This window comes from Equus caballus, chromosome 22, assembly GCF_041296265.1.
Source record: "Equus caballus isolate H_3958 breed thoroughbred chromosome 22, TB-T2T, whole genome shotgun sequence".
NCBI lineage: Eukaryota > Metazoa > Chordata > Mammalia > Perissodactyla > Equidae > Equus > Equus caballus.
In genome coordinates this window covers 15,862,674-15,888,631 of record NC_091705.1, presented here as the reverse complement: position 1 = coordinate 15,888,631, position 25,958 = coordinate 15,862,674, and the positions used below count along the sequence as shown (strand labels likewise).

General features: G+C 37.1%; 1 protein-coding gene across 3 annotated transcripts in view; it reads left to right on the top strand.

The window, feature by feature from the left end:
• PLCB1 (phospholipase C beta 1) overlaps positions 1 to 25,958 on the top strand; it is a 668,292-nt gene that overhangs the window by 410,653 nt on the left and 231,681 nt on the right. For all 3 annotated transcript variants that reach the window (XM_023626130.2, XM_023626131.2, XM_070247468.1), the window contains exon 4: positions 21,687 to 21,824. In XM_023626130.2, the coding sequence (XP_023481898.1) occupies positions 21,687 to 21,824 (138 nt within the window). The remainder of the gene's footprint in view (positions 1 to 21,686; positions 21,825 to 25,958) is intronic.

The window sequence follows — 25,958 nt, the reverse complement described above, 5'->3', positions numbered from 1 at the left end:
AGGCTTTTAAGTTAAATTTCAGGAAATATCTTATAGCACCCCCACCCTCATGTATTCTATAAGTAGAGTTTTCTTCCTTATGGAATAGAATATAGAATATTTTATAGACTATATAGTCTATGCATAGAATACATTTGATAATATGGTCTGAGGGTGCCCCTTGGAGTTGTGCAACACAAAGATCTTGGGTATTGTCCTTTGTGTGTAGAGGATTTGTGAGCTACTGAACATATCTGTTATGAATTTCATTGGGGAATATTTTTTTAATCTTTTTTTTTTTTTTGAGGAAGTTTAGCCCTGAGCTAATAACTGCCACCAATCCTCCTCTTTTTGTTGAGGAAGACTGGCCCTGAGCTAACATCTGTGCCCATCTTCCTCTATTTTATATGTGATGCCTACCAAAGCATGGCTTGACAAGTGGTGCATAGGTACACACCCAGGATCTGAACCAGCGAACCCTGGGCCACCAAAGTGGAATTTGCAGACTTAACTGCTGCGCCACCAGGCTGGCCCCCTTTTGGGGAAGTTTTTTAGTAAACATACCAGAAAAAAAATGATTCTATGAAGATTCACTAAATATGCAAAACAAAAATCTATTAAGCCTTAAAAGAACATTTTATTTTATTATATAACCCTATAAATCCCGTTCCTAACTATAGACATAATATATTACAGAATAGAATGTTGGAAAATACCAAAAAATACAAAAACAAAAACAATTTTCTTGCATCCTCACAACTGAGGAATATGTTGTATCTTGTGAGTGGATGTCTGTATGTCTGAACACATACCACACGTGTGCATAGAGGACAATCACACAGCATATTCCATTTTGAAATCTATTTTCTCCTTAGCATGTGATATTCCCTTGGCAAGATGTGCTCTTCTACAATATCAATACCATTTTAAGGGCCACATAGTATTCCAGCCTATCGATTTAATTTACTTGGTTAATTGATTAGTTTCCCATAATTGAATACCACACTGATTGCTTCTGGTTTTTCATTAAGATATACATCACTGTGACTAATCCCCTTGAATCTATATTTTTGTGCTTTTGCTGATTATTTTTCACTTATATTCATTCGTAAGATCTCTGTTTATGCTAAAAATATCAACCTTTCTTTTTATCTGTCAAATATTTTCCCCAGTTTGTCTTATTTCTTTAATTTTGATTTTAACATCTATTTTATGCTCAACATTTTCTTTCATGGTATTGTCTTCCTATCCCAGTTTTATATAAAAATGTAACTGTAGTTTTATCATCGTGGTTTGTTGTTTACATTTAACTCTTTATTTGAACATCATTATGATCTGTGAGATGGTAAAAGAGAGAAATTAATTTTTCCAAATGACTAAAAAATTATCTCTTTGCCATTGATTGAACAATACAATACTTTCTTCACAGAGATGGGAAAAAGCTTCTCAGACTAGGTTTATAAAATAGAGCAAGTTGCTTAACTTCTGTGTACCTTAGTTTCCTCCTCTGAAAAAATAAAGATACAGGGGCCAGCCCAGTGGCATAGTGGGTAAGTTTGCGTGCTCCACTTCCACAGCCTGAGGTTCACAGGTTCAGATCCCGGGCGTAGACCTACACCATTTGTCAGCCATGTCATGACGGTGACCCACACACAAAATAGAGGAAGATTGCCACAAATGTTAACTCAGGGACAATCTTCCTCACCAAAATAAATACATAAATAAATAAATTAATTAACTAATTAATTAAAATAAAGATACAGCACCTCCCTCAAATGTCTAATATATGGAAAGTATTTAAAAGGTGTCTGACACAAAATAAACTCTTGGTCAGTGTTAGATTACTTCTATGACTACTAGGATTCATACTATTTAATTATTATTGCCCTCTTCAACTCAATATACTAGTATTCTTTTTAGGATATTTATATTTATATTCATATCTATATTCAAGTGAGATGATCTATATTGCTTGTGCTTGTGTTAACTTTGCCAGGCTTTGAATGAGGTACTTGATAATTTCATAAAATAAAAAACTTCTACATCTTTTTCTTTCTATATTATTAGGTGTAAAATGTATCTTTGCAGGATAAATTGACAGAATTCCTCCCAAATCCGTATGAGCCCTCAACCTGTCTTTAAGACAAGACTTTTAAAACTGTTTCAGGGTTTTCCTTGATTTTTGATCTGTTAAAGATTTCCTCTTCTTTTGGATCAGTTTTGGTAAATATTTTGCTAGAATGAATTGTTAGGAACATGTCTGAAGGTGGATACCAGTAAGGAAGTTGTTCCAACAAGCTACGCAGGAGATGATGGTTTCCAGTCCTAAATCCATCCTTTACCAGTAATCTCAGGCTCCATAAATGGCGACACCATCTTTCCTGTTGGAAGACTCCCTGGCAGTCTTGTTTAATTCCTCCCTGTCCTTCAGCATCAACTACCACCATCCCTGCATCCTACCTCTCAAAAAGACCTGTTGCTTCCATGTCCAAATTACATCCAGAATGCGTCCCCTTCCATCTCCAATAATTCCGCATTAGTCCAACCACCATGAAATAGATTTTGTAATAGCCTCTTCATTGGCCTCCCTGCCTCCAGTTTTGCACATGGTGGACAAAGTGAACTTCCAAAATTATAAATCCAATCATGTCACTCCCCTGCATTAATCTAACAGCTTTCCTGTGCATTTGAAATAGAAATACAAACTCCATTCCTGTGAGAGTCCTGTGACTTGGCCCAGCATTGGCCCCCTGTCCTTGCCGTCACAGATCCCTGTCCCCTCTCTTCCTATGTTCCAGCCTCTCTGGGCTTTATGTTCCTTGAAGAAGCCAATGCATTCCCACCTCAGGGCATCGGCACTGCCTCTTCCTCAAACTTTTGTGTGGCTCATCCTTCTGTTATCTGGGTTTTGTTATATGGGTCCCTCCTTCACCGCTCCATCTAAAGTTGTCCCTACCCTCAATCCACTCCCTATTTCACCTCCCATTTTGTTTTCTTCATAGGTGTATCAGTTTCTGAAATTTTCTTGTTTATTATAGTTGTTTATTGGTCTTCTTCAATGTAAAAGTTGCATGTGTTGTCCACGTGTGCCTGGCATGTGTTTGCCTTCATTAAATTTATATTGAATAAATGAGTGAGTGAGCGAATGCATGCAGTAATGATGATTTAAAAAATGGATGGATTTGAGAGATTGAACAGTGAGAATTTTTAAAAGTTAGACATAAAATGACTAGAATATATGTATGTCAAGCTGTACACGTAAAATTAAGGCAGTCTCTGCTCTTTAATGCATGTGTGTTAACCCTGAATAAAATAAATCCATCAATGGGTCTTTAAAATAACTAGAGAGAGCACAAAGTTTAAATCATACAGCTAACTCAAGAACCTTCGTTTGTACATAGTCTAGGACATAATATCACATGCAAATTAAAATCTCTTTGAGAATGAGCTTTGTGATTTTGTAAAGATTTTTTTGGGCTCTACCATGTGGTTGATAAACAAAATTGTTCCCTTTACTCGAGGTAGTAAATGGACCTCAGAATGAGCTAGTGATCACCTCTGGCTTAAAAGAAAAGAGTATGCCCACAGGGCAAATTTGTTTCAGCTCAGAAAACACTTCATCATGCTCACTAAAATAGAAAGCTTTACATTACCGCGTGACACTTGTTAAATATCCAAATAAGAAAATATTTTCTGATAGTTAGAAAATGATAGTTAGATTTACAGAGTAGTTTCTTGCAGAGGACACTAATGCCTTTCATAAAATGTTTCATAAATATATTTTATAAAAACACAAATATGAGTCAGTTGGCATAATGACATGCACAATGTAGAAACTCAAATATTTTCTGAATAAATAAGTGAATGAATGAGGATGAAAAATAAAAATAGTAGAAGTAATTATTTAGAGCACCAAACAAAGCTTTATTTTACTTAGAGATTCTAATATTTGAATGAATTCCATTTGTACTTTATCATAATTAGTAGACTGCAACAATTATCAATTAATTATACAACAGGAATGAGCTGTGTAATTCAGGACTATTAGCTCCTAAAATGTTTGAGATATATAAATATAGACACCCTACTCTTTTAAGTTACCCAAAAAAACTAGCCCCAACATTCCTGGGACTTTTGAGCTTAGTGAAGTTAAATACTTTTCTCTTATTCCCTGCCAAAATAAGAAAATCTTTATTGATTTGAAAGTCTTCTTTTCCTCCAACATTTCCCTGCTCACTTTCACTCATTTATACAGCAGGCAGGTCAATAGAGCAAAAACAATGTTGGCCATTGGGGATTAGGTTACTGACTTTAGATAAACTTATGTTGTAACTGTATATTTCCCAGAGACGCTAGACCTGGTTCAAGCATTTATATTTGCGGTTTAGAGCATAAGAAAGAGGAGATTAAAAGTTTGGAAACTCCCCAGCATTTGGGAGAAGTGAGAATAGTGAGATTCCGCCAAAGAGAGGTAAAGATTAAAAGTCATTGTGCCAGGCTGAATGTATCCTTCGAATGCTGTGCATATTATGAATGCTGACTCCAACGCGTCTATCTTGTCAGCCGCTGCTGTTTTAAGCATCTTCTTTCCCTTCAATTCACCACCTATCATTAAGCCAAGAAAACTCAATCACCTACCAAGAGTAAAAATATTTTGAAGTTTTCTCCAAAAATACTGAATTCCATGATTCACACATGTCTTCTGTCTGAGACATAGAGGAACATCTTTCACCGTATGGTGGGGACATTCCGGTACTTTAGGGAGCATGTGGGTAAACATCTGTATTCACACATCAATAAATTAACCCTTCCAAAGTGTACAATTCAGTGGGTTTTATATATTCAGAGTTGTACTGTCATCACTACTATATAAGTTTAGAATATTTTCATCGCTGTGAGAAGAAACACTGTACTCATTAACAGTCACTGCCCCTCCTACCTCCCCCCAGACCGTGGTAACCATTAATCTACTTTCTGTCACTATAGTTTTGACTCTTCTAGACATTTCATGCAAATGGAGTCATACAATATGTGATCTTTATTAACTGGCTTCTTTCACTTAGCACAAGGATTTCAAGATTCGTCCATGTTGTAGCACTTAACAATACTTCGTTGTTTTTAAATGCTATACAATATTCCATTGTAGAGATATACCATATTTTGTTTACACATTCATCAATTGATGGGCATTTGGCTTGTTTCTACTTTTTGGCTGTTTTGAATGATGCTGCTGTGATCTTCCATGTACAAGATTTTGCTTGGACGTGTTTTCATTTCTCTTGGGTATATACCTAGGAGGGGAATTGCTGGGTCATGCGGTAACTCTATGTTTAACATCTTGAGGAACTACAAAACTGTTTTCCCAAGTGGTTGCAGCCTAGTACATTCCCACCAGCAGGGTATCCATAAGTCCCTTATCAGATAGAATTTATAGTTATTTTCTCTCACTCTGTTGGTTTGCCTTTTTACTTTCTTGATAGTGTCCTTTGAAGCACAAAGTTTTTAGTTTCGATGAAGTTCAGTTTGTCTATTTTTTCTCTTGTTGCTTGTGCTTTTGGTATCTAAGAGACCATTGTGTAAACCATGATCATGAAGATTTACACCTGTTTTCTTCTAAGATCTTTGTAGTGTTAGCTCTTATGTCTAGGTCGATGATTCACTTTGAGTTATTTTTTTAAACATAGTTTAAGGTTTGGGTCCAATATCATTATGGTAATGATAAGAGGTTTTATTTTATGTAAGTCTACTTTAATTTAAGAAATTTGCCAATTTAAAGAAAAACCTTAAATCAATGCTAAACTATAAGCATCTAAGAAATGTGCCACAATTATTTTCAGGCTTTCTAGAAAAAAATCAATCAAGGTTCCATATTACTGAAGAAATTCATGCTTAAATTTTTACTTTCATTTAGTTTTATTTTAGTTTATGCAAGGTAAGGATGGAATACAGGAGTGGAATAGAGGTTGGTACCCATATACATAATATGTGCCAAGCTCTATGTGAATGTAAAATTTTATTTTAAAGTACAATCCTTTGTGTTTTCAAGGTTAAGAAAACATGTATGCAAGAGGGCGCCTATTGGGCCCTATCTGAGTGAATTCTTAGTTATGAAATACAAGGAAATACTTTGGTTTTAATTAGGTTGAGCCTTAGTGTTAAAAACTCATATAAAGTTAAAATTAAAAATACATCAGTATCTTTAACAAAGGGATCACCAAGAAAGGTTTCCACTGTAGTCAGTTCATTAACATAGTTATGTAATCGTCAGCCATCATTAACTATCTTAAAATGTTGGAAGCCTCTATTAAGACTTTATTTTAATAATAAAAAATGAGTTCCTTAATCCCTGAAAATATGACTTCCATATGTTTTTCACTTCTAGAACCAGTAAAAACAACTTCCTCATGAGAGCTAGGATTACCAGGAGGGCTAGTAACATGGACTAGAAGAAATTTTATTGGCCGAATACAGTCTATGGAGTTTTATTGGCTGAGTGCGCAGGAAACACTTAATGAGTCTTTGATCAACTCTCCTAGTGTTTCTACAGGTATTTTACGAATGTTTCCTTTGCACTATTCATAAGTCTGCAAACTCTTAAGAAATATAGTCTCCTCAAGTTTTCTGTGTAAAAAAACCAACCAGCTTTGTAGCTCACTCTTTTTAACTTCCTTAAATACAATTAGGTGGCCTTCTCCTATGCTCCAGAAGCACTTATTCCACTACACTCAAGGGTCTATGTCTTTTTCTCCCCTACCAAGTCATCAGAACCTTGAGGACAAAGACTATTCCTCATTTATAAACATAACCCAGCATAGAGAATGGCAATAAAAACACAAAGTTTCTTGAATGAATGAAAAAAAAGGTACAAATGAAAGAACACATGAAAGAAGTGTTTTTATGGTATTTGTAGAGCTCCTGGAATATTCATTTGTGTATAGGTGAGTCAATTCTTTTACTAAGTTCACTTAAGAAAACGTTCAGAGTTTTCCTGGGGTTCTCTGATGTCAAGATCCGAAAAGCAGTTTTGAAGAAGGCAGTCCTTAAGGCCTTGTCTTTGCCATTCCTTGGATGGGCAAGTAGGGAAAGAATTGTATATAACCAAAAGCTAGTTGTCCCTCCTCAGTCCAATGACCTGTACATTTCAGGTCCCATCTTCTCATGGCCTTACTTGTGTATACCTGAAAGTCCCCTGCTTTGCCATGACCCTAGTGGAATTCCACAGGTTTCACCAGGAGGCCTCATTACCTTATGATTTACATATCCCAGAGGAATTCTATGTCCTGGTTCCCTAGGTCCATTGGGTTCTCTAAACCCCACAGATGAACTAAACCCTACAGATCTGTAGGTTATCACAGACCCTCCTGCCCCAATTACTGACTGGGCCACCTGTCCCAGGTTATTTGGGTTGCCACAGCCTCCACTCTGCCCTAGAGGGCCTTTAAGTCCTTTCCGCAGCAGAATTTCATTACACACAAATGAAACTACCAACCCAATTCATGAAACAGCCATACTTCCTTATGTGAGCATTTTCTGAGACAGTCGGGAGAAAACTACCATCTGTTAATGACTTTCCAGGAAGAATTTTGGGTCCTAAATGGATGACCACACTCAAATGTGCATCCCAGACGTGACAGGGCTTGACAAGTCCAGGAGAAGTAGATCTGGAGGTGAGATGCATGTGTGCAAGGTTGTTCTGGCTGCTTTCTTTTTAACCATAAAGCGATAGAGCTTGGAATTGTGAGTGTTGGCTCTACTACATATTTTAAAGGTGTAAATGTGCATCTCTTTGTTTCTCGAAAAGAAAAAAGAAGACATTTCAAGGTTTTTCAAGGAATGCCCAATACTATCCAATATGATGCTGAATTTGTAATTTCTCCTATGCATTATAGAGCTCTGTGACACACACATAGCCCGAAGAGCAATTATGTAAAATGAAACCAATGACCACCATTAATTATGGCATTTTTATTCAGGTGTTAGAGCATGACTATTGCAGAGCCATTTCAAGGTCTTCTAGGAGTAATAAGCTCAACAATCAACATTTAGGTACCGACTTCAAGGACATTAGCTGTGCCCATTAAGCATACCTGTGAGTACTGTAATAACCTCACAAGGAGAAATTCAGAATATGGGCTATTTGCTGGCTCCCTTCTATGCCGATATGTAACCTTCAGTCAATATCGTAAGATTCTCTTACAAAGTCTAGTCTTTGTAAATCCTCATCTATAGACTGAAAAGAAACTATGAGCACATGTTCCCATTTAAAAGACAACTTGATTCTTAGTTATTTTTTGAAAAGGATTACCTTTTTGTATTGTTCTCGATATTACAATGATGTATTGAGTGCATAGTCTTTGTAAACATTTGCAAAGCACGTAAAGGATGAAGAGAAAATGAATTTTTATAAACTGAATATTTTTGCAACGTCAAGATAAGGAAGGTCTTTCCGCACATAACAATACATCAGAAAAAATAATTTAAAAGATCGATAGATTTGAATATCAAAAAATTTTAAAGTTCTATAGGGGAAAAATACATCATGACAAGCATAAAGACAAATGATACATTTGGAAAAAATATTACAGCAGATTTGCTAGGCAAAGGGTCAATAAAAAGTCTTTTTATAACTCAGTAAGAAAAAGAGAAATAGCCTATTAAAAATAGAGAGGTAACAGCCTGAAAAAACAGTTCATACTATACAAGACTTGTGAATGCCAGTAAACAAGAAGAGATGCTTCCCATCACTAGTAATTTTTTTAAAACACAAATAAAGATAATAAGGCATTGCAAATCACTTGGATGTGGGAAAATCAAATTCATAAGGAGGACAGTGATTCATAGTTCTTTTGTTATATGTAGAGAAACATCTAATACATCACACTAAAGGTGCTTTTTTGTTCCAAATCACTGTCCAAAACCACCCTCATAAAACATAATAGGCTTAGAAATCAATATTTTTGATAAAGTGCCTTTATAATTCAAGTGCCACCTTCCACTACCAAATGCAACAACGCACAGAAATCTTTGCTAACATCTGCCTTCTGTGGAGACATCCCAAATGTGTCACCTCTCTTTAAATCCTTTTAGAAGTGTTCTTTAAATGTACATACTTCATTTGGCTTTCTTGGGCTACATTTTGATAAATATAAAATGACTTTAACATGGGAATCAAAGGAAAAAATATTTGAGGGATTAAAGAGCAATGACCTGAAATCCACGGAAGAAGAGAAAGCATAACAAATCTACTTGACATCTTGCTCTGCGGGCTGCCTTTGCTGTATTTAGAATCCTATCCAGAAGAAAACTGAAATCAGGAGCTTCATTTTCTGTAGCCACTCCCAAGTAGGTAAGACCTTTGAAACAGGATTTAAGATCTGCAAGTAGGAAGAGTCTCAAGGGCACTTCACACTTAGCATATTAAAAACAAAACTCATGATCATACGGTCTACTCCCCTCAAACCTGGTCCTTCTCTGGATGTCCCTGTCCCTCATGGCTACAACATCGTCTCAGTTAAGAACCTGGGAGTTATTGCTGACACCTCCACCTCTTTAACCCCAATACCCAATCCAGCATCAGGTCAAGTTGATATTACCTCTTCCCTTTCTCTCAAACCTGTCTGGCTACACCACTGTGCCCCTGGTTCAAGCTGCAAGCTACTAGCCTCTCCCACCTGAAATGCTGCAGTTGCCTCCCCTCCAAGGTCCTCCACATTCTAGAAAATCACACCCTTTCTTTCCTCTGCTTGAAATCATACAATGGCTCCCGCCTTATTCAAGGGCTTGGAACTGCCTAACAGGGACAGACCATACCTCCTAGTATAGTCTGGCCCCCATCTGTCTCTCAGGTTCATTTCACCCAAGCTTCCCTACTAGGTTTGAACTTTCTCTTACTTGCTCCTCTTCTTCCTACCACAGAGTATTTGCATATGCTGTTCCCCTGCCTGAAGTTCTTCTTACTTCCCCTCCTTCACCTATTATCATATTATAATATAATATGAATTTGCAACTAAATAAATTGTATTCAAAAACAAAGGTAATAAATACTCAAAACATACCACTTTCTAATTATTTTGTTGTATTTTGCAATTATCTCTAATTATTTTGTTGTATTTTACAACTATCTGTGATCTCGCGACTGTTTATAGCTCTCGTATCTGTACAGTGAAATACTATATAATAGAATACTACTGCTTGTCTCTTTCCACTTCTGAATTCAGTGATGTCATTTGAGTAGCTTGAAATTGGCCATGGTGGGAGTATTTACACCATGAAAATCAATAAATGCTACAATTCAGGGCTGTGGAGGTTTTTGTTCTTGTTGTTTGTTTGTTTGGGTTTTTAGTTTTTGTGATTTTTTTTCTTTGAAAGCCTTAAATATGTACCAGCATACCACAAGAGGCAACCTATTCATGGTTCAATGCAATCCATTTTTTTGTGCTTAACTGTTGAAATTACCCAACAATGCTAGGAAATCACTAGATTGAAATGACACTGTTAACCAATCCTCAAATATCTTCTAAACTATATTTCACAAAAAGGTATTATGTGGGACTCATTAAAGAAAAAAAGGAAAGTATATGCATCCTCTTACTCTCATTTCATATACTGCTCTGTCTTGAAAACCTAAGACAGTGATTGCTGTAAATTAATCATAAAGGAAATATTTGAATGAATTAATTAGAGAACTGAAGAAGTCAGGTAATTTGAGTTAGTCCTTGACAATAGGATGATTTGAGTTCTCTTGATACAAAACTGGGTGCCATTACAATTCATCCCAACACACTTCATGCATTAAATGTTGTCTTCTTAGGATGCTGTAAAACATTTGATTCCCCACATTTCAAAGGATTTACAAAATCCCCTATGGAAAACTTTGGTAAGGGAGGGAAAAGATGACTGAGAAAAGAGGGAAGGAGGGGAAAAGGTGGAAAGAGGGTAAATGACATTTGAGAATGAAGGTAAAAACAATTGCCTAAAAATTAATTCATGGGGCCAGCCAATGGTGTAACAGTTAAGTTCGTGCACTCCACTTTGGCTGCCTGGGGTTCACCAGTTTGGATCTTGGGCGAGGACCTACGCACCCACTCATCAAGCCATGCTGTGGCAGGGGTTCCACATATAACGTAGAGGAAGATGGGCACAGATGTTAGCTCAGGGGCAATCTTCCTCAGCAAAAAGAGGAGGATTGGCAGCAGATGTTAGCTCAGGGCTAATCTTCCTAAAAAGAAAAAATTAATTCGTGCAGGCCAACAAATAAAATGCAATGAAATGACTAATAATGTCATGCAAACACTTAGTGTGTTTTTGTATAATTTTTGTAATATTAAGAGAGCTTCAGACTCAATGAATTCCCTTTTCATTCCTGTTTAGAACTGTACTAACAATTTCGGTGGTAGTGTTACGGCATGGAGATATTATTAACCTACCTGATCTAATGGATTAGACACATTCATATAACTTTCAAGGTAATTTTTTCTCGTTGAGGTCTTAGAGATGACAACTTTGGTCTTCGTGTATAATGCTGGATTATTTTGATGGATGGATAGTAAGGAATTTTAAAAGACAGTTTCTTACTTTCAAAGAGAAGCACACACATAAAAAGACATATTTAAGACAGGGCTTATTTAGATGCTATTAGTTATTCTTTATAAAAGTAGACGTCAGAACTTCTCCAGACTTTGAATTATAAAGAGCTTTCTATGCCTAGGTTTCTGAAGATATAATACATTATTGATCTTTATGCATTATGGAATATAGTCAACGCATGTTTATCTAGAGCAATGGTAAAGAAAGACATATAAATAAAACAAGGAGATAAATCTGAAAATCAAAAAAATTTAATCTTGAATATTTTTAGAGCCTTTCACATACACATATCTATATTTAGACATTTACAAATAAATTATCCATTTACCTCAAATTCTTTCAATTAGCTATAGTGAATTGACAGGAAAATTTCTCTCCTTTAAACTCCTACAACTCTATAATTTTAATAAGAAAAAGATAAATAACAGCTAAGAATTATTTCACTGCTATTTTGCATGTCATACTTAAGTTAATTCTGTCAGTCACCACAAAAATATATTAATTCTTTCTGTACTTTTGTACATATGACACAGCACAGTTTAATTTTAATCATCATTCTAATGCTTTAACATGAGCAGGCATTGTTATTATCTTCCACATTGTGTGGAAACTAAGCTGAAGCTCAGAGAAAACAACTTGCTTAATTCTCAAACCTAGTTAAATGCAGGAGCCAGAAACATAAAAGTTCTAGAAATGTCTTGTCCTTTAGCACTCTTTAAATGATGCTTCCCATGAAAGAGGGAATTAAAGAAAATATAAAATTAAAATACATATGTTTAGAATATAGTCAGCCAAATATACACAAGCCATATATACATAAATGTAAATATAGATATATATTTTGCTTGTCACAAAGTAAATATATATATAGTAAGATGTTCTGGTGCCTATAAGAGATTAAATTATTCAGTAGATACCCTCATATTGTCTTTCATTTTCAAGCTATTGATTTATTTTTTAAGTACTCACAACTTATGTGCTGTCCCAAGTACTTAATGTATAATTATGCATTTATTCTCTTGACAAACCTTTGGAGAGGACATTACTGTTATCCTCATCCCATAGATGAAGAAACTGAGGCATAGAAGGGTTAAAAAAGCTTCACAAAGTCACTTTTAATTGGCAGAGCCAAAACGCAGTCAGACAGACAGGACACAGTTTCTACTGTCTCCTGGCAATTGTCAAACGCCCGTAGCAGACGCGTGGATTTTACGGAAACTGCAAAGGGAGCATTGTTTGTGTTTGTCATTATTGAGGAATTCTTGGGCTTCCTTTTTTGATATGTTTGATTTTAAATTATGTTCTGAGGTTCCAGAAGCCTCTTTGTGACCATTTAACTGTATCAAAGTGCCATGGAAGGAGGCAGACACCACTACAAAATAGGAATAAAATATCTCACCAACAAAAAACTCACCGACCAGGGAGAAGTTAGTAAATGTATCTGCATTCTTTTAACAAACAGACCTCATTATTGTTCTCAAACTTGGGCACAGCGATATTGAAACATGCCTAGAAGCACCGACCCCCCTGAAAGTTGAAGGGAAATGTTATGCATTTCACCCTGTCTGTGGGGGATTTTAAACAGGAAGAAACATAGGATGTCTAATTGCCTGTTTTGCACACACCACTATGCCTGCAGGCATGTGGATTTTTATGTACTGGAGTGGTAATGGTTGTGCATATGAATTTTGCTGGCGGTCAGGTGGTTGTATGAGTCAAAGAAGGCTGGGTGATAGTTTGAAACATGAGTGACAAGCTGTCTATACTGGAGAATTTTTGTTTGACAAATATTGGGAGATGATGAGAAGAAAGCTAACTACTTTTTTAATTGACTTTTTTTTAACTGCTGTGTATTTCGTGCACTTTGCCTTTCAGTAAGGATGATTGCACATATGATGATTAAACTTGACCATTTAGCTTCTGTTCTTTCCTAGGAAGGCAAGCGGTGCCATTAGACCACATTTCTTTCCAATTTTAATTTCACATTTGGATTATTTTATATTTTAATGAACTGCCTAAAATACTGCTAGAGGAGATGACTTGGATGGCTGCTGATTTATTTAAGTTTATGCTGCCAATTGAACTATTTGCACTATTTTTGTATAAATTCCATCAAATTGGATATGCTTTGTAATGCAATGTGATGTGGAGATGGCTTAGGTTTTATAATCAGTTGTACTTGGAGTCAAAGCTCCCTTCCTCCTATTTATAAAACTGAACAAATTACTTTACCTCCCTAAACCTCAGAGTTCTCATTTGCAAATTGGGGAAAAAACATAGCTACCTCTCAGTGTTTGTTTGCAGATTAAATGGAGGGGAAAATATAGAACAGCTAGGATGGTGCTTGACAAATACTTACTAATTAGAAGAACTTATTGTATTCATATTTATTATTTTCATAGAGAACTGAGCAGTTAGGAATCTAAATCTGTTTATCACCCTGATGAAATTTCTTCAAATGTGGATTCTGTAGAATACATGAAGATTAATCAATATTGGGACAAAATGCTCTTATTTCTTACAGTCACTTCAACACCGTAACAGACATTTTTGATGCACTCATATTCTACTGGCACACCTCCAGAGGTGACCTACAGAGACTTCCCGTCTAGTCCTGAGACTGTATTCTGGTCATGGAAGTGCAAGGGCATGGCGTCCCAGGAGAGACTCTCCACCAATGACGGTGGGAGTTGACAGATCAATACTCCAGCTTCCAGGCTCCTTAGGGGACATTCTGAGGTGTGTTCTTCACGCTGTCTTGGAGTGGCCCTAGTTGGGCTGAGCCTCAGTTCCCCAAAGTGGTAAACTGCTCAGTAACACACTACTGATTGGCTTTCCTTCCTCCTTCTCTCACTTTCCCACTCCCTCATTGTGCTTTCTGTGATCACCTCCAAAATGACTGACTTTCCCTCCAATCTTTGACTCAGGTCAGCTTCTGGAGCATCAAGACCAACATCCTATAAGCCAAGCATGTGTATTGTGACCCAGGAACCTTACTCAGATAATGCAACTTCTTGAAATGGACAGCATTTGTCCAGCTCTGAAAGTGTCTTTCCCTTGGACATCTCCACATTCTGGCACTAACTTCTTCCCAGGAATCAGGACCCTTAATTTCAATCCCCTTTTTCTGCTTCTCCTGAGTGTCAGCCTGCCTGAATTCCTCCAGCACCCACTTCCCCTTTCCTTTCTTTCTGGCTTTTAAACTACATTAAACCACACCCTGAGCTTGTTCATGGAGAGGAGGAAAACCTGGAGCAGTTAAATTTTTAATTAACCACTAGAATACTATTTGGAGATTCTTCTTCTTCTCTGTGGCCATTCCCAACAATAACCAAATTTTTAGGTGCATGGACATGCCCATGCTCAAGAGAAATATTTTTCAAGACAGTTGCCTTCCATTTCTTTCAAACTATTCTTTTTTCTTTTAGGTTTGAATAGTGTGCTAGCTTTAGCTCAATCAACTCATGCCTGGCATCTTCAGACCACTTTATTTTGAATGGAGATGTATAGCCAGACCAACTAAATTCTATCCTCTCCACCAATAGATTTCTTTACTTGTACAAAGAGGCTCCCCCTGAGTGGAGGGGAGACTGACCATACAAATTCATCACCACTCTATCCAAAACAATAGAAATACCTTGTTATGATAACACCACTGTGAGACAGGAAAGGCAATAGTCTACTAGTTCTTTTTTTTTCCTAGTATTTGCCCATAGTTGCTTTGCTTTGCCATAGTCAGTCTTTTCTCCCTTTGCTCCCTCCTTCTGAAGAAACAGCTGAAAAATATTCAAGCCCCCTCATCTATCACTTACAGAAAACAATGTATAAACAACGTCCTCCAAGTCTTCCCCTCTGTGTAGGAGACATTCACGGCGCCGTGTTTCAGAGTCGTAGTCCGTGCAAACGGGTAGTGTTTTATCTGAAAAACCTTGCTGGCTATGTGAGCTGCTTAAGCTACTTGTGCACCCTGAAGAGGAGAAGGGCATTTCTCATCACATTCACAAAAAGGAGAGAGACACCTTTAAACTGAGAGGTGTGAAGCTAAATATTGATTCCAAACGAACTTGTTAATCTATTTTTTATTTTTTGGGAGACAAATGTTCAGTTCAAAGGATTGTTGGACAACCATCCTGGACATAAGTTTATATCTTTCCTTTACAATAAAATTTGAATGAAGCACAAATTTTGCTCTGCTTTCAAAGAGGTGGCTTTATCCCTGCAAAGTGCGTGCTTAGGAATGTTACTTAAATGTAACAAGGAATCCATCTGTTTAATTTCCAGTTGTTGTACTGACTGTTAATGGAAAGATTTTCATCCACCTGATCCTTTATAAAAATGATGGATTAAAGTTACATTTATATAACTGTAATTCAGATTGAGAAGGTTGCATCACTGCTGGGAATAAAAGTAATGTACAAATTGTTCAATAAGCCTAAAATCCAGAAAAGATCTATTTCATGGGGATGAAAAAATTAGTAAAGTTATATCTTCTGTACCAAAAATGAAATCTAAAGGTCTTGAAAAGTTGTTTTATTTTGTGGATATCTGACATACAAATAATAAAGCTTTTCTTAAAAGTCACATTAAGGAATGAAGGTTGAAACTGGCATTTAACTATTTTAAAAATCATCCTTTAGCTTGTGTTTATTCCTCCTATTAATTTCTAATATTTTGAATGATATAATTACAGTAACACATTCAGTAAGGGAGTCCTTGTGTCTCAGGTGTGGAACAGTCTTTTCTTTCTTCAGTGGCCCAATACCTGGAAATAGGAATTATGAACTTGAGCAACTTGACTTTCTTTGCAATAGGCATGAAGTAATTTAATCACAAATCCGGGATGATTGAGAGAAAATGGGCTTATTTAATCAGACAATCTCTATTTTGTAACTCCTATGGGAAGACAGACTTAACTTTAAGAGTGCAGTAAATTATAGCTGCCAGGATTCTTCGTTGGTCTGGTTCATTCCACCTGTGCAGACGTACCTAGGATATTCTCTGGGGAAAGCAGGCCTTGAGTGACAGCTTAGTGAAAATATGAAATTCCAAGTTCACTTCACCTCTTATCTCTTTCTGAGCTTGGTTCTTTAGTGTTCTCCAACAGAGAAATTGAACATTTTTACAGAGTTTTAGAGGTAGCTTGTTTTCTTTGTAAAAATTTTAAGGAATTTACATCAATTGCAGGGACGAAGGAATGTGTTTAAGTCTGATGGTAATATGAGTAGGTAAATCTTTCTCTGAAAACTTATCAAGAGATTCAATCAATGAGAAAAGTGCAGATGTAAAATTCCTTAGCAGAATAGGTTTTGGGGAGAGGCTGGTTTTAGTGCAAATTATCTATAGGTTTCTGTTATTGTTACTATTTTGATTTTGTTTGTTTTTGAAATGCAGCCACTCATATCCCCAGACCTGAGAGGTATGTACCCAGTGACAACCATTCTTTTAACCATCTCTTTACCTTAAATTCCTTCCACCTATAAGGTTCTCCAAACACGTGGTATCTTTGCTGTTGATCCTTCCAGGTAGTAACCTGGTCTGCCTGTCTGCTGAGGGGCTTCTTTGCTGAAAACAGCTGAGGGCAACTTTTGGTGGTTGAAAGGACAAATATCTTTTTCAGCATACCCCTCACATATCAATATGCTCAATAAAGATGAATGAGTTTTGAAGCCACCATGTCATCTTGGGATGTTGTGTTTAAAATGAAAAACTTAGAGGTGCAAAGAAAAGTGAAGTCATGTCCTAGGAGAGAGAATTCTAACATATCCAAGTTTGGTGTTGATAAAAATGCAACAGATGAAGAACAGGTATGGTTTGAAAGACAAATAAAATGATTAATGGTGGAAAAGAAAGTTTAAAACTGAGTATGATCCATCACCAAAAAAAGACGTAAGTAAGGAACTTTCTTGTTACATACTTTAAATGATTTCTCTGTTTACTTCCAGAATTGAATAATTTTACAATATTGTGGTTTCTGTTGAAAAAATATTTCTCAAATATAACTGCTCCTCCAGTTCATGCTCAGTCATCTTTTCTAAAAAATTTATTGTACAAATGTTATCTCAGATGGAGAGAAACATATAATAATGAATCCTCAAATACCTACCCCTCAGGTTAATCCTCATCTTCGTCATTTTGCCAGCCTCCTTTATTCTCCCTATTCCAGACGTTGCCTCTAAATAACTTCATTACAAATTTCTAATTGCATAAAAGCCAATAGGTTTTTTAAATATATATAAACAACTATGGGACCAGCCCCGTGGCATAGTGGTTAAGTCAGTGGCCTGGGTTTGTAGGTTTAGGTCCCGGGCACCAATCTACACCACTTGTCAAGCCATGCTGTGGTGGCAACACACATATAAAATAGAGGAACACTGGCACAGGAGTTAGCTCAGAGCAAATCTTTCTCACCAACAAAAAAAAAAGGTGCCAGCCCGGTTGCATAATGGTTGAGATCATGCACTCCCATGCACTCCATTTCAGTGGACCAGGGTTCACAGTTTGGATCCTGAGCATGAACCTACACACCACTTGTCAAGCCATACTTTCCTGGCGTTCCACATATAAAATAGAGGAAGAGTGACACAGATTTTAGCTCAGGGCCAATCTTCCTCAAGCACAAAGAGGAAGATTGGCAGCGGATGTTAGCTTAGAGACAATCATTCTCACCAAAAACCCCACAAAAAAACACTTTTACAGAGATGCCACAAAGAGTTGGTCATCTTTCTTATAAATTCCTGTTGACTACTCCTAACAATATTGTTAGGACCAGAGGGAATCCCAGAAACCCTTTTTCCAGAATTATTTTCTATCCTGGGGACCTCGTCCAAGTGCTCACGACTTTCCTTGAATTCCTGTATCTCAAGGAAACTCCCTGACCCCCACACCTGGTCCCTGCAGTTTTGTGAGGAGGCACCCTAATCAATTAAGTACTGAAGAGGTGGGCAAAATTGTTCTGAATGGACATGAGAATTAGGCAGTAAAGTAGTATAGACTGAGTAGAACACGCTTGGGAGAGAAAAAAGCCAGAAAGTGAGTTGTGTGGCTCTCACTGGAAGGAAAGAAAGGGTCCAAAGTATGGAGCTCATTCACTCCCAAATATTGTCCCATTAAATGTGGAAGTAAAGATACTGTCAGCACTGGTTTAAAGCTTGTGATTTCTAATTACAAGTTTCAGGTAGTTTCTGAGCATTATATTTCTCTTTCAAGTTAAAAATAATTTTTAAGTCTTGATCAAATATATTTTCTCTTCTAACCTTGACTCAAGGGTGTTCAAAAACTGTGATGCAATTAATCATTTCACATGACGGCTGGTATCATTCTTTAATTAGCCTTCACAAAAAGTCCATTCTTCCTGAACATTCTCCTTTAATCTTTCATTAATGCTAGAATGCTAAAATTCCCCCTGTTTTACTATTGTTGTTTATTTAATAGAATTTTTACTGTATACCTCTCCTTTTCTGGGTCATACAAATTGATGTTTTTCTGATAGCATCTGATCTTTCTAGGAGGCCTGATGTACTTGATAAGCTCTCGACTTGCTAGTTGAGTTGAGGTTTCAGTTATATTGGGCACAGCTTTGAAATGGGATTTTTCTCTCTTCATAACTTACCTGAAAATGTTCTTCATGCAGCCAAACAGAGGAGAAAGTTCTACTAACTAAAAAGAGAATTAATGTCACCAAGTCAAATAAGTCAGCTTGAAAGGCTCTGTTTGTTTTCTTTCTTGGGTTTTTGAAGTCCACTTTTTCTTTGTAAGGATGCTGTGTATAAAAACCTCAGAAGGGAGATCAAAATAACCAGTCTAAGTAATCAAGCCCTGTTGGCCCAGCATTTAGCTAAATAAATAAGAATGCAAGTCTTTTCTTTGCTCAGAAGCTGGCTGCAAATTTGCTAAGTGATTGATTTGATGCTAATTTTCTGCATGGACCTCTCATTTCCTTCAAGGCCTGTTCTAGGAGAGAAAAATAAACTCAGCCAAGCTGACTGAGCCCTGTTGTAGTTTTACTTTGAATTCAGAAAGTTTGGAAACCTCCTTTACCCAGAAGGACTATATCTCCAAGGGATCATCACTTATGCTGTCCCAAAGGATGCATCTTGCTCTGAAAAGGCTGCAGAAGTTCTTTCTGTCCAAATCTCAGTGCTTTTTGAGGATAGAATTGAAATCAACATAATCATGGCAGGTGCCGCCATTTTGCTCACTCTACCAGCCTCTCTCTTTACATCAGTACTCAGTGTTGGAGAAGGTCCATGCTGTGACCTTCAGCCATGATTCTGCCCCAGCCCTAAATGGCATTGTTGTGTTTGATTCTACCAGAACCACTTTATTCATCTTAACATGTCCATGAATTGAGGAGAGGGATGAGATTTTGCATTTCAATATGTGATTCATGGGATGTTTGGAGGAAATAAAGGGAAAATTGTAGCACATAAAAATGTGTCACTGGCTTCTTCAAGGCAAATGAAAACAGGATTGAAACAAAAAAACAACCCACTAACTGGGAAAAAATATTTGCAAGTCATATATCTGACAAAGGCTTAATATCCTTAATATACAAAGAACTCTCGCAACTCAACCACAAAACATCAAACAACCCAATCAAAAAATGGGCTGGAGACATGAACAGACATTTCTCCAAAGAAGATATACGGATGGCCAATAGGCACATGAAAAGATGCTCATCATCGCTGATCATCAGGGAAATGCAAATCAAAACTACACTAAGATATCACCTTACACCCGTTAGAATGACAAAAATATCTAAAACTAATAGCAACAAATGTTGGAGAGGTTGCAGAGAAAAAGGAACCCTCATACACTGCTGGTGGGAATGCAAACTGGTGCAGCCACTATGGAAAACAGTATGGAGATTCCTCAGAAAACTAAAAATAGAACTACCATACGATCCAGCCATCCCACTACTGGGTATTTATCCAAAGGGCCTGAAGTCAGCAATCCCAAAAGTCCTGTGCACCCCGTTGTTTATTGCAGCACTGTTTACAATAGCCAAGACGTAGAAGCAACCTAAGTGCCCATCAACAGACGAATGGATAAAGAAGATGTGGTACATATATACAATGGAATACTACTCAGCTGCAAAACAGAACAAAATCATTCCATTTGCAATAACATGGATGGACCTTGAGAGAATTATGTTAAGTGAAATAAGCCAGCGAGAGAAAGATAATCTGTGTATGTCTCCACTCATATGAGGAATTTAAAACTATGGACCAAGAACAGTTTAGTGGATACCAGGGGAAAGGTGGGGTGGGGGGTGGGCACAAAGGGTGAAGTGGTGCACCTACAACACGAATGACAAACATTAATGTACAACTGAAATTTCACAAGATTGTAACCTATCAATAACTCAATAAAAAATAAATAAAAAAAAATGTGTCACTGAATGACAGTATGACAGAAAGAGCTCTAGACTGAGGACCGTAAGTCTTCATTTTTCACCTTTATTGAGATATAATTTACATATAACGTTGTGTAAGTTTAAGTGTACAGTGATTTGATCTATTTATATATTGCAATATGATTACCACCATAGCGTTAGCTAACACATTCATCATATTACGTAACTACCGTTTCTTTTTTGTGATGAGAACATTTAAGATCTACTGTCTTAGCATCTTTCAAGTATATAATACAGCGTTATTAAGTATAATCACCAAGCTATGTATTAGATTGCCGGAACTTACTCGTCTTATATCTGGAAGTTTGTACTCTTTGACCAACATGTCCACATCTCCCCCACTCTCCAGCCCCTGGTAACTACCACTCTACTCTTTGTTTCTATGAGTTCAGCTTTTTAAAATTCCTCATATAAGTGATATCACGTGGTATTTAGCTTTCTCTGTCTGACTTATTTCTTTTAGCATAATACCATGAGGACCGTAAGTCTTGAGCCAGAAATTCTCCCTCCACAATCTTTGGGCAAGTTACTTGACCTCTCTGGGCCATCGTGGGGTGAGGGACTTCAAGTCACACCATTTTCTAGTAAGAATAAAAGGCAACTTGGCAACTTTGCTTTGAAGGCATTCTAGCTCTAATTCTTTTGAAATGATGCTACTGTGTTGGACTCTATTTAAGACTAACTTTTTTCTGCATTTATTATCCAGGACCCCAAGTTGCGTGAACTTTTGGATGTGGGAAACATCGGGCGCCTGGAACATCGCATGATAACGGTGGTATATGGGCCTGACTTAGTTAACATCTCCCATTTGAACCTCGTGGCTTTCCAAGAAGAAGTGGCCAAGGTAGGATGGGTAGAAACTTTTGAAGCTTGTCACCTTGATCTGAATCCTTATGGTAGTGAACTGATGCCTGTGAAAGACTTTGAGTTTTTGTCGTATTTAACATGTGTTGAAATTCCATCTAAAAATAATTTATCTGCCAAGTAGAAGTGCAATTCAAACATTTCCAAATAATGGCATCTACTTAGAATTATGGAGATTTTTCATTAAGAGTAACACATTTGGTATAATTTCTTTGCAAGAGAAAATATAAATAAAACCACATTCCATTTCACCTAAACATCTTATCCCAGCTCATTCTCTCTTAGCCTTACCTCATGCCACTTCCAATCCTATCTCCTTTCCAACATCTCCTTGAGGGCAGACATCTTCAATACCTTTTTAACTTCTTTTACTTTGCACAGCACCTTGCCCATGACCATGCACATAGTAGTTGCTCAATTAATATGAGAAAGAATGAAAAAAATAACATTTTTAAATAAAAATTTTAAATAATATAAATAATATTTATCCAGCTATGGACTAAAAAGGTGAATTAGACATGGCCTCTGCATTAAGAAGTTGCTAATTTACCAAGATAATGGGTCTTTCAGATGCATACAGAAGTAACTAAAATACAGGCAAGATAGATCAAATAAGACGCTGTGACCTTCTGGGAATCTTGGGCTCAAGTTTGATGCTTTCTCTAAAAATGTCCAATGAACTGAACATATTGAAAGAAGAGCCTTTTTTTCCCCCATGTTTATAGTTTTTAGGATACTAGTGACAATATTTTCCCTTCATACAATTTCCTTCAAGAGTTACATATGAATCTAAGAATACTTCGAAATCTGCATGTCATATCTGTGTCCTTATAGAACTTCTTATGTCATGGATCACACCTACAAGGTCGTGTCCGGCCAGTGTTCTGTATAAATCCATAATTTTTAACCCTCAGTGCTCTGACAGTTTTCTGAGCTACGCCAGATGTACTGCCCTGGCCGCTAATTCACTAGTGGTTATGGCAGAGGTTTATTTCCAACATTTACATAACATTGACTTCAGTTCTTGTAATGGAATGAATGAAATGCCCACCAATTTTAACCTTCTGAGGTCTTCAGAAACTGCTCTTCAAGACTGTGTTACAAACCTCATCTATTTTATCTCTTTAAGAAGCAAGTCACCCATTTGTTTCTGTAGGATGATTTACACTCGGAGAGACTTCAGTTCAGTGAAACATTGTGTGACAACATCGTACTTGCCTTGCAATAGTTCTTATTCTGGTATCCTGTTGGTAATCTATTGAGTTGTACTGAATTCATTTCTCAGTAAATGGATGGATGGATGGTTGGATGGATGGATGAATATGGATAAACAGCTACTAAATATTTGCAAAATATATTTAAAATCTCTTCCCCCCAGATGCAACCATATTTTATTTAAAAAATAACCAATTCATGAGATTCATTAACTCTCAATTAAAAACATTCAATAAATGTCAGTGACTTTCAGGGAGGCTTTTACTAAGAGTGAACATAGATTTTCTATTACAAACCAGTTTGCACATCGTTTATTGCATTAAACCTTTGTGCAGTTATGTTTAAAACATATTCAATTTCCTCCTCTCTGTGGGCTCCTACTCACTAATTTTCTTTGGGGATTCTGATTTCTGAGCCCTGTAATATTGCCCATCAGGACTGCATCTCTAGACATTTTTCCAGCAGCTGCTTAATGTTTCTGGTACAATTAATGAATCTACAGAGTATCTTTTGCCTTCCCTGGCTGTAATATTCTGTAGGGTATTTTTCCCCCACTGAAATTGCTGGACTGGAAGGCTAAGATTTGCAAACACTATTTTACTCTGAAAACTTGCTTTCCATTCTTCTAATTGTCAGTCTTGTCTCATAACATCACACCTTCTATTTAATCTCCAAGGCCAATGTACATGCCCCCTTGTGTAGTGCCAGCAGCAAAGGAGACAGCTTCTCTCCTTATGTAGAATCTCTGACAAAAACCTGAGCTTCTTTGGAAGTTGAATGTCTCCAGAAAAGAATTGTTTACAAAGGGATTCTGGCTCATTCATTCATTCAACACACAATTGTCAGGTGCGTTCTCCATGCCAGCCACAATTCCAGAGTTAGAGATACCGCATTCTAGAATGCCGAGAACCAACAATCTGGAGGACATAGACAAGTTATGATTATGAAGTAAAAGTATTGTAGGTCAAATGGAGATCTGTGTGGAATAATAAAGCAGGAGGAGAGTGTGAAGGTGGAAGAAGGGGATTCTTTCTTTATGGGGTGCCCAGAGAAGGCAAACATCTGAAAGAAGTTGCTCAATTGCAACAATATCATAGGTTTCTGAGAAGTCTGTTAGATGAATTAAAACTTTGAATCAGAACCAGGACTTAAACTTTCCTAAATATATCATTCCAGATTTGCATGCTTTCTTTCTTATGTAAATCACTTGACATTGAATTTCTTATTTATTCTTTAAGACAAGTGACTCTAAAAAATGGACTGGAGAGAAAACTGCGTCTTTCAATTTTTCCCTGTGTAGTTGGACTAAAAACATGGTAACTCTTGCAATTAAACAATAATCATGCTTTTTGATATGCAGCATGATTTGCCAACCCCTCTCTAGCCTAGAGATCAGCTTTTGCTGCTCCCTCAAGGGGCACCTCCCTTTAACGTACCTGGAAATAGTTGATTTGTTTCACATTTTCTCTCTAAGTCACACACTTGTCCATGATTCTCTTGCTCCCCTGGGGACCATGGACACATCCGTGTTTGCCACCTCCTGGGACTCCTAGCCTTCAGTCTCCCTCCCTAGGATGCCCTGACTTCTCCTCGGAGCCACAGAGAGGAGGTGAATATCACTATACTCTCTTTACTATCCTACACTTAATTCCCAACAGTCTTCCACTCACAGCTATATGACTTGTGGCAAAGTTGGAGATATCAGCAAAGGAAACTAGCAAAGGCAACAGAAGTTGATTTCTTGTCTTATGATGAAGACTTTTGAAGGACTTTGGCTTTTATTGTGAGGGAGATGGAAGCCATTGAAGGATTCTGAACAGAGGATGGACGTGATCTGTCTAACCCTTGAGTTAATAATGGACTGCATGGTGGAAGCAATAATGGAAGCAGGGAGACCAGTTAGGAAACTACTGAAATATTTTAAGTGAGTTGCTAGTGACTTGGTCAAGGTGGAGCTGAGTAGGAGATGAGAAGGAGTCTGAATATATGTATCTACATATTTAAAGGAAGAATCAATAGCATATGCTTATGAATTGTATATTGTATGTGAGAGAAAGAGAAGAATCAAGGATGATGTTAGACTTTTGACCTAAGAGACAGGAAGGATGGATATACCACTTACTTCATAGGGAAAATTTAAAATAGAGCGTGTTTGCGCATATATAGCAAGGGTTCGGTGTTGATTTTGTTCAGTTTGAGATTATTATTAGACACTCAAGTGGATATGTTGAGTAGGCAGTTGGATATATGAGCCTGGAGGTGAGTGCCCAATATAATACATTAATTTAGAAGTCATCATGTTATAGATAGTATTTAATGCGACTGGATAAGATCAGCCAGGAATTAACTATAGATAGAGAAGATGTCTAGGATCTGAGTGATACTCCAACATGAACAGATTGGGGAGATAAGAAAGAATCAGAAAAAGGAGACTGAGAGGGAGTAGTCAGTGAGGTGGCAGTGAGGCAAGTGTGTGCCCTTGAAAGTCAGGTGAAGAAAGTGGTTCAAGGAGGAGAGAGTGATCAACAGGGTCAAATGCTGCTCTTAGTCAAGTAACAGGAAGACCAAGAATTGGCCATTGAACTTAAAGAAGTCATTAGGGACCTTGATTAGAGCAACTTCAGTGGAGTGGTAGAGTCAAAAGCATATTGGAGTGGCCTCTGGGGAATATTGGCGGAGACAAATTAAGAAGCCAAAAGAGACTGCTGTTTTGAGAAATTTTGATGTGAAAGGCAGCAGAGAAGTGAGCAGACTGCTGGAATGGGGAAGTGAGATGAAGAGATGGTTTTTAAGATGAGAGAAACAACAACGTATATGTATGCTGGTGGGAATGATCCTGAAGAGGGAAAACAATGTGCTGATGTAGGAGAGTAGGAGAATTGCTAGAGCATGTCCTTGA